The sequence below is a fragment of the Choloepus didactylus genome, chromosome X (genome assembly GCF_015220235.1).
Source record: "Choloepus didactylus isolate mChoDid1 chromosome X, mChoDid1.pri, whole genome shotgun sequence".
Classification (NCBI taxonomy): Eukaryota; Metazoa; Chordata; class Mammalia; order Pilosa; family Megalonychidae; genus Choloepus; species Choloepus didactylus.
In genome coordinates, this window is record NC_051334.1 from 13031724 (window position 1) to 13046297 (window position 14574).

The window sequence follows — 14574 nt, forward strand, 5'->3', positions numbered from 1 at the left end:
CCTGCAATTTAATTAACAGCATGATAACTGAATATTTGATATAATTTAATATTGAATCAACATTAATTCTTAGTTTTGATAATGGCTATTTAAGATAATAAGATTAGGAGAAGTGGGGGTAAAGGGTCTAGAGCAGGCTTTTCAACCCCAGCTCTACTGACATTTTGGGCTGGATAATTCCTTATTGTTGGGGCTGTCCTGTGCTTTGTACAACATATAGTAGCACCCCTGGCCTCTCCTGCTGGATGCCAGGAGCACGCCCCAATGGGGAAAACTGAAAATGCCCCCAGGCATTTCCAAACATCCTTGGAGGGAAGAGGGGTAGGGACAAAATCCCCCCAGGTGAGGACCATTGGCACACAGGCTCTCTCTATCATCTTTGCAACTCTTTTGTAAATCTAAAATTATTTCAAATCACAACATACAGACATGCGCATGTGCATGCACACACACATATACATATAGAAACAAAGAAAAATGAACTAAAAGATAATCATAAACTGGGCAATGAATTAATAAACAGCTCTAATTGGCTTCCCTGATAAAGAGATAACAGATACAACCATACTCTGAAAATGATAAAGAGTTGTTCAAAAGAAAGATATTGGCACCCATCAATATAAAGATGGTCTTAATAATTACCTAGAAGTTTTTTAAAATTAGCTTTATGTATTCGACTGTATCAACTCTTTATTACTATGCCACCTACTATAATAATGTCTTAAGTAGCACCATTTCCATCATTTCTCCAAGATTGATATTAGGAAAAAAGGTGACTACCTTTAGGGTCTTCATCAACAGAAGAATACTTAGTATCCCTCTTACGTGGTGGATCTACCCTGAGATGCAAAGTGACTCCTCTAACATTTTAAGCAAACAAAATAGTAACCGGGTGCTCAACAAATGTCAACCATAGAACTATAATTGTAGAGATGTGGTTATATTTTGTTTAGATAGAGGCAGTTGAAGTAGTAATTAATAAACTCACTCTCTAAAGTAACAACTTGGCAGGAAATGGGCCAGGGAAAGCACACCCCTGCTTCAGAAGACAGGTGCAAGGCAAAGGCTATATAAGACAGAGATGCACCATGAGCTAGGGCTTCCTACTTGTTTGGGTGATGCTTTGAGAAACTAACTCCCCAAGAGCTACAGACTGAGGCCCAAGTGATAAGCTCCCAGCAATGGGAGCTACTTCTACATGGCCATTCCATTACATAAACATCATGGGAGTATATTGCCATGGGACTCAGGGGGAAGAAGAAATGGTGGATGGGACCACTTTTATCTTGTGTCCACTCTACCCCAATAGACACAATAGACAGGCCCCTGGCTTAAGAGCCAGGAGGTAAAGCCTACTTCATTCATTCACAAATGTTATCAAGAGCTAACTTTGATTCACCCACATGGTTAGGGATGATTAGAAAAAGAGTTCAGACTGCAAGAGCATGTACAGTCCATGAACCTTCCCATAAGGGCCAGGTGTAGGAGTTTAGTGATGCTAAGACCCTTGGGAGAACAAAGCCACAGTGTCTTGAGTTCACCAGAGAAAAGAAAACAGTGGAGGCTGGTAATTCCTCAGATGCCAGAATCTGGATGTAAGAAGACAACATAACAACACGGAGAACTCTGTAGTAAAAGAAAACACCCAAATACAGTGTAGGTGGGAGTAGCCAAGAGGAAATGTAATGGAAGGAGGGAAAGTTGGTGCTCAAGAAGAAGGAACAGAAAGAATGGTTGCACATATTTCTGTACTTATATAATTGATTTAGGAACCTTCTATTACAGATTATATACAACTAGAGTGTGACTTTTTCCACAGTCTGTCATCCAAATGTTACTTCCTACTTGGTATGTTCTCCAAGATTTGCACAGAATGAAAAATTAACCAACCTTAAAGCACATATTGAGCAAAACATGTCTTTCAAACATATGCTTTGATGTCATAAATAAACTGAAATGCCATTATCACAACTAGGTAGAAAACCTACATTTGCAAGATTTTAAATATAGACTGGTCTGGTAAAATTATTTGAATTCATTTCAGTAATCATTTGATCAATTGTTTTTGCAAAGTAATGATATTAACACAGGCACAAATGGCTTTTTTTAGGCAAATCGTTAAAAAGAAGCAAAAATGTCCACTCCTTTTCCTCAAATGTGGGAAGCCCTGGCTGATGTTAATCCTTTCAGAACTGGCCCCACTGTCATTTCTCACCAATGATGCCAGACAGGAGCAAATCATTCCAAGGAGTGGTAAGAATTGGGCTCTTGTTTCTGGAAATCAAAAGGACTAAAATAGGAGCTGGGCTGCTGTTCTACAAGCATGGGACTGTTAATCCCCTTACTGTGGCTACAACAGCACATTGTTCCTTTTTGGATCACGAGATTTATCCTTGAATAATTAGGCTCAGGAAGAAATCCATTACATGCCCCACAACATTTAACTCAGAGACACAATGCTACGCCTGAGAATTTCTGCAGGTTGGGGAGCTTCGACCAGGAAATGAGAGGACCGTCTCCCCTCTCACGAGCGACTCCACCCTCTATGAGCCGTTCTCTTGGTCAGCCGCCCTCCCTGACTTGCATCAGGGAAAAGAGCAGGGGCATCACTCAGAACGTGGACCACTGGTCTGGCACGGGCACCAGCCGATCAGAATGGACCCAGTCATCAACACCCCAACTGACTGCACTCATGTCTGCCCCGTCAGCGGGTCCTCTCCTGCGGGGAAGGGAGTGGAGGCCACAGCCCTCTCTGCAGGCCCACACTCTGCCTCTCTGAAGCTCTTCAGTGAACCTCTGAACTTCTCTCTCACTGCCTGTCAGGGGTGGCCCTGGCTGCCAGCAGCTCTGTGTGGATGCAGCCAGGACCTCCATTTAGGTGTCTCAGCCTCTCTCGTATTCGGTTAGGATTTTACTCAGTGGATATGCCAGTCATAGGGTTCCAAATATGAAAAGGCAGTGTCAGGAGCTACTGAGAGCAGTAGCATTGCTGTGATCAAGCTCAGAATAAGAGACACCATAGAAGGGAATGAGTAAAAGGTGAGATGAGAACTGAAACACCCAGTAGTCTATTAATTACTTGGATATGAGTTACACTTTACATTTCAATTCAGGTGATGTTTGTTTTATTCTTTGTGCCTTTCAGTATGCTGCAACATTCTTGGATTAGCAATGAGGAAAAAAAGAAAACAGTAAATAAACTTTCAGTGTCCAGGATCTGGATTCTTGAAGCTCTCCTGGAAAGGCATATTTGCTACTTTGTCCCACACTGGCACCAAGAGACCTCTGAAGGCAGAAGATTTAAAAACTGACATGTTTTCCACCCACCCATCACCCTCAAGAGAGTCAGCTTCACTGCAAGGTTATTTCCAATCCAGTCTTGCATGTTGTGATGCCCTTTCCCACAGGAGAAGGCTGTTCAGCTAAGGATGACGCCTCCTTGATGGCAATGCTTACAGAATCCAGCCCGGCCTGTGGCCTGCATCTAAACATGCTGCATTTCATTAGGCTGCTCTCGCCCCTCATCCCGCTGACAGCAGTACTGCCATGACTCAGGCCACATGATGCTTTAGAGAAAACATCTGCTGACCTCTGGGCTACTTTATTACAACTGGCATTGGCAACAAATGCTTCTGTAGATACTGTGGACCCACTTCCAGGTAAAAATACCTTTGTGAATAAACCAGATCTGATATTAGCCGACTCCTATAATGCCTCAGGTTCTGATAAACCATTTAAAAGGTGAATGCCTCAAAATTAATCTGACAAGTTACATCTTTCACTGAATTTTTCTTCAGAATGGAAACATTTGATTTAATGTCATCATTCAAAAGGTGAGATATAAACACTCACAGGAAGTAACACAGCTATGACTACAGCAATGAAACCTACTTAAGCAAGAAAGGCTAGAAGAGACGAGAGGGGTTAGCCTTGTAAGATAACTAGTGGCTTTTTTCGTCTTCTTTTTTCCTTTTCCAGTTTTTTGTAATGTGATCATCTTCTTTTTCTACTTGCTAAAAATTATTATAGATACTGGTGAAAAGAATGCTAGAGTTTAATGGCATAAGATAAAAGTTGATATATTTTTCCTGAAAACCCATAAAACAGTAATAGAGACTACTTAGTGCCATTTTTTACTATATAACTTCCCCTTTCAACATTTTGAACAAAGTGAATGTGTTATCTATTTTTAAATATATATGTGAATATATACTTACATGAGTATGTATATATATACATAAATCACATGTTTATTTTGTCACCCCCCATTCTACTCTTCTATTTTATTCTTTCTATTCACAGCTCATGCATTGGATATTGTAGGTTTGAGGGAGACCAATCAATAGCAACCCTCTTTGCCAGGTTCTGAATCATTACAGAATGAAGAACAAAAGAATGAAGCAGATAGGAGACCAAAATAAAAGGCTACGTTGGAGGATATGACTTGAATCATCCGGCAAATATACTTCCTAATTTTAAAAATTCCCAGAATAAGATAAATTCTTGGGTACAAAGAAACCAGAAACTGATAATCTGGAGAATTCTGGGTTTCCAAAAAGTGAGACCTCAGAAGCTACAGCCACATGTGAGGATTTAACCAAACATGGAACCCAGCTGCCATTTCAGTATAAGCCAGGATTGGAGAAGGAGTTAGGCAGAAAGGATTTGTGGAAAGTACTTTTGCCTGATGGCTTTGACCCCTGTGTGCTTCATGTGAAGCCAACAGAATTTTTGTGAGATCTTTACAGATGGAGATGCTGCTGGTCTGGACTGTAGGAGACAAGGAAAAAATTGAAGGAAAAATTTCTTCAAATACAGAGTCATGGAGGTTGAGGTCTGGAGTCAAGAGGTCTTGGGCTGGGAGAGTGGAGTGGCCCACACGCTTGGAAAGGGTGAGTTTGCCCCGGAGTTCAAGGGTGGGCCTTCCACCTCAATGCTCAGGAAAAGTTCTGCCACCCCAGGCCACAAAGAGGATGGAGCACTTTCCTCGGGGACTGGGGAGAGCCTGGCTGCCACCCCACTGTTCTGAAGGGGTTGAGCATGTGTCCCACAGATGGAAGAGAATCCAAGTGCTGCCCCAATGTTTGAGGAGGTGGGGCTGAAAAGGTGGTCTCCCCAATGTGTGGATATGTTGGAGCACTCACTCCAGTGTTTGGAGGGAAAAGGGCTGCCAGGAAAGCATTTGAAAGGGGTTGGACTCCTGCTCGCTCAAGCCTCAAGGTTACAACCTCATTCTGTTAATGACTCTCAGACTTTGAAGTCTAATGGAGTTTGCCCTGCAGGTTTTAGGAATTTTTTGGTCCCTTAAACCCTGTTTTCCTTTCAGTTTCTCCTTATGACAATGGGAATGTTTATCCTATGACTGTCCCTCCTTTGTATATTAGAAACAGATAACTTGTTCTAAGTTTCACAGGTACAGAGCCAGAGGGTAATTTTGCTTTTGGACAGACCATGCTTGTAACTGATTTGATGGGATCTTGTACTTACCTATTGTTACCAAAATGATTTAAGTTTTTTTGATATTGTGATGGCATGAATGTATTCTGTATGTGGAAAGAATGTGTTTTTCTGGTGTCCAGGGGGTAGAATGCAACAGTTTGTATATATTATGTCCCCCAGAAAAAGCCATATTCTTTAATGCATTCTTATGGGGGCAGACGTATTAGTGTGGATTGTGTTGGAACCTATTGGTTCACTGTCCATGGAGATGTGACCCACCCAACTATGGGTGATAACTCTGATTGGATAATTTCCATGGAGGCATGGCACCACACATTCAGCCTGGGCCTTGTTTAGTTTACTGGAGCACTATGTAAGCTCAGATAGAAGGAGCTCACAGCTAGGTGGAGCTGAGACAGACATTTTGAAGATGGCCATTGGAAGCTGATGGAGACATTTTGGAGAACACCATTTTGAAACACAACCTACGATCAAGCAGACACCAGCCACGTGTCTTCCCAGCTAACAGAGGTTTTCTGGATGCCACTGGCCATCATCCAGTGAAGGTACCCTTTGTTGATGGACATTTTTATGGCCTTAAGACTGTAACTGTGTAACCAAATAAACCCCCTTTTATAAAAGCCAAAAAAAAAAATTCCCAGAATAAGATAAATTCACCTACGCTGTCCCAAGTAACTACTACTTGGGACAGTGTAGGGACAGAAAGAATAAAACAGAAGAGTGGAATGGCGGGGGGGGGGGGGGGGGGCGCGGCGGGAAAATAAACACGTGATATGTATATATATAAACACTCATATGTAAGTATATATACACATATATATTTAAAAATAGATAACACATTCACAGTGTTCAAAATGCTAAACTGGAGCAGGTGTTTTGATGTATAGGCATAACGTGCCAGAACCATAAGGTCTCATGTGATGGGGCACCTGCCCCTCCAGATGGCCCTCAGCAGTAAACTACAAGCATGGCCTTAAGGTGTATTGCGGGCCCCTGTGGGGCACGATTCTGTACTTAGAGTAGAGAGAAGCACAGGAGAATGCCTGCTGAGGACAGTCTGACTCCCAAAGAGAAAGGAACCTGCACCCAGTTTCTCCTTCCAACTCTGCATTTCGCCTCTCAAGAGGAGGCGGGAGAGAAGAGCGAGAGACCAGGAGTGTTACCATAGTGAACATTCCTCCTCATGGAAGGAAACATCACCAATAGAGAAGCAGCATTCCTCCCGAAGAACAGGCAAAAATGCAAAACTGTTAAATGCTGCATCAAGTGCTTTTAAGAAAATAAACATGGTGCTACAAGAGATATCAAGAGCAGAAAGAACCTGTATATATTTTCAAAATGAGAGTAGAGTTCTTTAGACTGTATCATCTATCTATACATCATCCATCTATCTATTTATTATCTATCTATCCATCATCTGGCTATCTATCATCTATCTATCTATCATCTATCTATCTTTCTATCACTCAACTGTCATCTATCTATCCATCTTTCATAGAGACATTATGGGTATATGATAGAAACATAGAAAGCTTAGGACATACAACTGCAACTTTTTATATTTATCTTCAAATTGCCTACTGAACAAAGAACATTGTTAGGACATGATATAAAGTGTAAGCTGAGCTAGATTACAACAACTTTTAATTGTTCAACAAAATGTCGATACCTTTAAAATGAGTTTAACAAATTGTTTCAAGAGCTAATTGTGAAATAATGCACTATCTCAGTACTGTGAATAAGTAGTTAAGATATTTTTACTGTACTTACTCAGTTGTTTCTCTGTTGGGAACTTTTCTCATGGAGAAAGCCACCAACGCTTTGAAAAGATATTCTTCACTTGAATCCCAGGCATACTGAAAGAGAAGGAAAACAGACTATGTAAAGTGGAGTCCATTGATTTTTACCACACGCAAGTCTCTCCCATTCAAACAACAGTAAACACAAACCACTTTACTCAGTCCTCCTTTCTTCCATCTCCTGCTCTCTCTCCTACCCTTCACAGCCTAAATTCTTAAAAGAGTAGCCTATGCTTCCATCTCCACATGTTAACTGGCCACTCATTCTCAACCCACTTCTTCATCTGCCTTCCAGCCCTATCACTCCACAGAAATGGCTCTCTCTAAAGTCACCAATGACCTCCATATTGCTTACCACAATAAACATTTTTCAGTGTTCATCTTGCTTGGCTTCTCAACAACACTTGATGCTCTCGAGCACTCCTTTCATCTTGAAACACGGTCTTCTCTTTTGTAATAAACATTCTCCTGATTTTCTTCCTGCCTCTCTGCCCACTTCTTCTCCCTTCCCTTTGCAGGTTCACCTTCACCTATAGGGGCTTTAAATTTTAGAGAATGTCCAGGCTCTATCTGGGACCTCTCCTCTGGTTACTCTGCACTTTCTCCCTTAATACTATCTTCTATACAGTGGTACTTCGGTACTCAACTGCTTTGAAACTCGTCAAATTTGGTACTTGACACATTTTGATGTGAAAGTTTTGCCCTGGTACTCGTCGTTTGGTACTTGGCGTGCAAGCATTGGTTGCCTCGTGGCTTGCTACCCTTTCCAGCCGGAACAAAGGGTCATGCGTTTAGTCAGTGGAAACTCTTGCCCTGTGCATGTCCTCATGCAGTCTTGTCTTAGCTTCTATGGTCATTTTGTGTATTTTTGTGCTTTTTTTCTCATCATGGGTCCTGAGAAAATGAGCAGTGAGAGCTCTGGGCAGAAAAGAAAATTACTTCGCACCACCATTGAGCAAAAAAAGGAAGCAATAGGCAAATATGAGAGTGGCATTCACATGACTGATCTTGCTAGGGAATACGGTATGCCTAGAACAATGGTCTCCACCATCATTAAGAATAAAGAAGTGACAAAAAAGGCTGATGTTGAGGAGTTAGTGGAGGAATACCGTGAAGAGCTCAGCACTGAGGAGCTGCAGGAACTATAGAAGGAGCAGCAACAAGAGATTTCTTCAGGTGAGGGGGAGAAAAGGGAGGATGTCTCCAGTTGCTTTATAAAGGAAATGTGTGCAAAATGGGCAGAAGTTCAAAACTTTGTGGAGAAGAACCATCCAGACAAAGCTCTGACAAACAGAAATGTGAATTTATTGAATGACCAAAAGCTCTCTCTCCCTTCCTTATCATATTGTCCCAGAGGCTCCTGAATCCCTTCACTACTCCCACTCCATCAACACCACTGTACTCCAAATGACCATCATCTCACCAACACTACTCCAACAGCCTCCTAACTGCTTCTGCCCTTCCACTCTAGTCCCCCCAAATCTTCCTTCCACACTACAGCCAAAGATTTCAAACTGTAATGTGAAAAAAATTCACAGACCGTGCTGGGAAACTGAAGCTAGAATTAGACAAAACCGTTTTAGTTAATTTGACTATCTTTGTTGTTCCTATACGCACATGGGCTTTATGAGTATTTTTTTATTCTTCTATTTCATGAGCATATGTTTCATATTCTTACTGTGCGATTTTAAAAGACCTGAAGAAACTTCATGTTAGAAATGAAAAACTTGGGTGCTGTGAAAGATCTTAAGTGAGTAGAACCATCTCCTAATTTCAGTGATTAGAAAATAGAGGCTTACAAAATTCAAGTGATCATAACAATGAAGAGCACAGCCCAGCCCAGAGCTGAGAGCTTGCCTCAGGTCCCTGTGCGGCCACCATGCTGGGTGGAAACGTTCAAGCTTGCTAAACTGTTGTGTGCAATACCAAACTTCACACCTTTTATAGCATATACTATAGTTACTTTAAGCAAAACCATTTTATCAAGAATTCCCGTTATAGTAAAATCTATTTTTACTTTAAGAAAATGTCAGATTTGAGATCTTTAGGAGTAGTTTATTCAGGCTTATGCCCACTGATAAAGACAGCACAGTGCTATTAGAAAACAAAATTTAAAATGAGCACCCAGGTGGTCTACTTACTGCTTTATCTCCCAGCGCTGTTCTGATACTAAGTCTCACTTTGAAAGCATTTTCTCCGTCTGCCAGAAAGAAAAGAGAAAGAGCAGTACATGATGACAAAATTTGCCAAACGGAGCCTGATAAATCCTAATATTTAATGTAATGAAAATCAAGAGCACACAGAACTACAATTCAACTTCCCCCAGACACTCCTGAAGGTTTTAACCCCAATCATATTACATGGTTTAAAATGTTCTTTCCAAATTCATAAAACAGGTACAGGCTCAACTTTCAAGCCTCAACATGTCTGAAGATTTAGAGAAATAGAGCTCTTTCAAAGACAAGTTAATCATGCAGAAAACTGTTCATCTATTTTTACGCTTCAAGACAACATACCTGGTTGACAAAGTTCAGCATAAACAGCAGTCACCAGGAGAAAGAGAGGCCACAACATTCTTAGAGTGGAAAACACAAAGTCAAATGGGGGAAAAAATGCACCCTCCACTTAAAGCTGCCTTAGGCATTTGGTGATCTGGATTAGAATATCAGAGAAACAAGGGAGCCACCACTTTAAGGTTTAATGATTAACCCCCATCATTTGGGTTAATACCTTGATAGAAGCAGTCCATCTCCTGTCAGTTATTTACAAAAATCTATTTGGAAAACAGGTTAGTTGTCCTTTGCAAATTCTACCCCAAAAGAATGTTTCCTCTGTTAACTCCAAGTCAGATTCCTCCCCCGCCCCTTCTGCACGGTGCAAAGAATTGAGCCCTTCCTGCAGGTTTTCCTTGGCATGAACTTTACATCCTCTCAGGGCTAAAATATCTGGCTCAGAGATATGCTATCTGAATTTGGGAAACAAACACCACTCCTTTCTGTCTCCAATGTACAAAGTATGTGCTTCCAAGACTGGCCCCACCTGATTCTCAACTCCGAGGTAAACATCCAAAAAGAGCTTCCATTTCAAACAAGGGGAACGGTTTTATGGGTATTTTTTTATTCTTCTATTTCATAAGCATATATTCAGTGCTAACATCTGGAAGTTGTGTAAAATGAGAGTGATGATGGAGCAGTGCTGTCCAATGGAATAATCTGCACTGACGGAACTGTTTTAATTCTGCACTGTCCAATATGGTAGCCACTGGACACAGGTGGCTATACGACACTTGGCATATGGCTGAAAACCAAATATTTAATTTAATTTAATTTGCCCATACACCTAGCAGCTACATTGGCAGTGCAGCTATAGAGCAGTAATTAACAACTGCCTACTATGAACCAGGTTCTCTGAATTATTTCTCTAATCCTCAAAACAACACTGAAAGGTTGCTACTGTTATAATGATCTTCCATATGGGAGAAGTGAGGTTCCAGTGTTTATGTCATTGGTGGCAATGGGACACAGTGGGATGGGTGTCTCTCCAACAGCCAGGCTGACGTCTCCACCACACTTAATAGCACTGCATCGCAGGTCATCCTCAACCAAAACAGCAATTGTGACAAAACCCCAAAGATGCTCTGACCGTTACATAATGAATGTAAAGGAATCTTTCCGACCGTGGGCCTTCCACAGAGGTCAACAGAAGCCCCACAGTGGGTGGATGTCAGAGCTTTCCTCTCTATGATACTGCCTCTTCAATAATTTGTCCCCAAATTCCACCTTGTTGCACGAACATCATAAATGGAAAAATTAGACCATGTGACCCTGACATGAAAGAGAAAATTTTAATTTTTAAAGCAATCATGAGAAAAACATCAAGAATGATACCCTGCAACACATCCCGAGTCCCATCATTTCCCCTCTTGGGCAGAGTGGTGTTTTACTGAAGGTGATCTTGTCAGCCTGCACCTGAGTAGGCTTTTTCTCACCTCCTTCTCCTTGGCTGCAAGAGCAGAATCCAGAAAAGTCGGACTGGAGGGAGAGGCAGCCAAAAGTTAGCCTCGCCATCCCAGCAATTTCACTGTTAGGTGAGATGGAAATTTCCTAGAAGGAGGAATGCAAATAATTAACTCCCCCCCAGAAATGCCAAGACTATATGAAGTAATCCTGGGAAATGTTAGACTAATAAAGTCAATACAGGAAGGAAAAGTCAATTTGCTTGGAGATTGAGATTGTAACAGAGCAGATCAAGGAACAATCCATGTTAGGGATGCAGAAATGATTCAGCTTTTCTTTAGACTTACACTTCCAAAAAGTGATAAGTTTCTCTCTTTTGCTTTTATTTAGTCATCTATTAGCGTATGATTGAAGACAGTTAAAAGCTGTCTTACTCAGCGTCAGCCATGCATTTGAGACGAGAAGAAAATCTCTTCTGAGTTATTTCTCAGTGTTCGTCGTCTCATTAAAAAACCAACCACCAAAACATAGAGAATACAGAGAAGCAAAAAGAGAAAAGCAGAAATCATCCATAATACCTCCAGCGTGGATGACCACTGTATTTGGAACACACCTCTCTTAGACACGGGACTTTCGTGCATGTGTGTGCCGGTTTGAGTGTCTTGTGTCCCCCAAATGCCATTATCTTTGTAGTCTTGTGTGGGGCAGAAGTTTTGGTGTTGGTTGGATTTGCTTGGAATGTGCCCCACCCAGCTGTGGGCAATAATTTTGATGAGATGTTCCCATGGAGGTGTGGCCCCACCCATTCGGGGTGGGCCTTGATCGGTGGAGCTATATAAATGAGCTGACTCAAAGAGGAGAGAGAGTGCAGCTGGGAGTGATGTTTTGAAGAGAAGCAAGCTTGCTGGAGAGGAACATCCTGGGAGAAAGCCGTTTTGAGGCCGGAGCTTTGGAGCAGATGCCAGCTGCTTTCCTAGCTAACAGAGGTTTTCCGGAGGCCATTGGCCATCCTCCGGTGAGGGTACCCGATTGCTGATGTGTTACCTTGGATGCTTTGTGGCCTTAAGACTGTAATTGTGTAGTGAAATAAACTCCCGTTTTATAAAAGCCTATCCATCTCTGGTGTTTTGCATTCTGCAGCATTAGCAAACTAAGACAATGTGCCTGAGAATACTTTCCTTCCTAACAACAAAATTGGGATCATACTATTATAAAGCATTGTCACCTTCTCTCTTGAACTTGACATTGTATTGCGAAATTATTTCCACACCACTAAACATTCCTTGATGACATTATTCTTAATAATTCTCTAATATGGCATTCATTTTTATGGATCTATCATACTCTTTTACACCTCATTTCCTATTTCCTCTTTTTCTTTTTAAATTTATAATAGTAATAATGCTGGCAAAAAACATTCTTGAAGATAACCCTTTTCATTTCTGATATCATTAGGATAAATTTTTATAATTTAAATTTTGAGGTAAAAGGTATGCAAAAATGTAAGTTTTTGATAACAGTTAATTTCCTTTCAAAAGGTTTATGCTAATTTACATATTTATTAGTAGTATACAGGTGTCCATTTTCCCATATCCTGGACCAGATATTACTGGTCTTCAAAATAAATGGTAAAACAGTTATCTGCTGACTGCTTAAATTTGCAATTCTCTGATTTGCAGTAAAGCTGAACAGTTTTATATATTGATTAGCCATTCGTATTTCTTTTTGTGGAAACTGCTTATTTTGGTCCTTTGACCTTTTTTCCGTTGAAGTGTTCATTGTACTCAAGTTTGTGTGCATGAATTCGTGTGTGCACTGCCAGCCAGTTGTTACCACCCCTTTCAATTGGATGTGATTATTCTCTTGCAATTTCCTAGAAAATGATCTCGTATTTTATGTCTCTATACATTAATTTCAAATTTCTCTCCTACTTTTCAACAGTCATATCTAGTTGTTGATAGTGTTGTTCTTGTTTTGCATTATTGTAGCAGCCTTACCAGAACTAGGTAAAACAATGGTAGGAATGACATGGAACCTTGTCCTCTTCCTTACTACATGGCAATGTTTCTATTTCATGGAATCTAGTTGAGTTGCTGTTAAATGTGATGTGTCATGTGATAAAAATATCCTTTTATTTCTAGTTTACCAAAAATTCTTTTTATGAATAGCTGATGCTGAATTTTATCAACTGCCTATTAATCTATTAATATGATCATAGGGTTTGTACCATGTGGTACACCATATTAATACATTTCTTCACATTGATCCAACCCTTACATAAACTCTACTTGATTATTTTTAACATACTACTGGACTTAATTTGCTAGTTTTTTCCCCTAGCATTTAAAATTCTATTTTCATAAGGATAATAGCATGTAGGCTCCTTTCATTCTTTTTTGGCCATTATATTACCACCTTGGAAATGCCATAGAAAGATTTCCACTATTTTCTATGTTTAGAAATATTTAAAGTGCATAAGAAATAAAGAATTCACAGGTGAAAAATCTGAACCATGCATATTTTGGGGGAAGAGTTCTTTGACAATTTTTCATTTCCTTCCAGTCTCATTAATTTCAGGTTTCATATTTCTTTCTCAGCCCATTTTGGCTGTTTACAATTTCCAAGAAAATCATTCATTTCATCCAGATTTTTCAGTATTCTCATGATTTTGTATAATATTTCCCATAAAATATCTATACTTCTTGCTATTTCCTGTATATTTTCTAGTGAATACATCATTTTTTTTCTCATGTTCCGTTAGACTTGCCAGAGGTTTATTTATTGTTGTTGTATCAAAAAGCTCTTGGATTTAATTTTCAATTCTATTCTGTTTTCTGCTTCATCAATTTTATCTATATTTATTAAGTTCTTCCTCCAGTTGACACTAGACTTCTTTTGTTCTTTTCATAACCCTCAAGTTGACTAGTGAGCTCATCTACTTTGAGTCTTTTCTCAGTTAATAATGAATATATCTGTGACTATGAATTTTCCTCTGAGTACTACTCTGGCCACAAGATATAAGAAGTGCAGAAGGATAGTGATATCATCATTCATATTTTCTAAATAATCCATAATTACAGTTTTAATTTTTTTCAACGAACCAGTAATTATTTAGAAAAGTGTTTTTTTAATTTATAAGTTTTTTCAAGATTTAAGTATAAATGCATATGAATATATCAGTTTAAATATTATTTTTATTACTCTCAATTGCATTAATAAACTTTAAGACTAGAATTTATAAGAGAAAATCTACACTATTTACCCATTAATCTCCAAAGTTATTATTAATCCCCAAATAATCTACACTATTTACCCATTAATAACTTTGACTAAGCATCTAACAAATTCTTTTTTGAAAA

The 14574-nt window shown here is 39.8% G+C and overlaps 1 protein-coding gene across 3 annotated transcripts in view; it reads right to left on the reverse strand.

Moving 5' to 3' along the window:
* Nucleotides 1–14574, reverse strand: part of CLTRN (collectrin, amino acid transport regulator) — a 70220-nt gene that overhangs the window by 26940 nt on the left and 28706 nt on the right. For 2 of the 3 annotated variants that reach the window (XM_037822420.1, XM_037822419.1), the window contains 3 exons: nt 11248–11362; nt 9401–9459; nt 7231–7316 (listed from right to left, as the gene is read on the reverse strand). In XM_037822420.1, coding sequence (XP_037678348.1) covers nt 7231–7316; nt 9401–9459; nt 11248–11362 — 260 coding nt within the window. Of the gene's footprint in view, nt 1–7230; nt 7317–9400; nt 9460–9775; nt 9902–11247; nt 11363–14574 lie in introns of those variants that run through there. The other variant, XM_037822421.1, reaches the window with a different exon arrangement.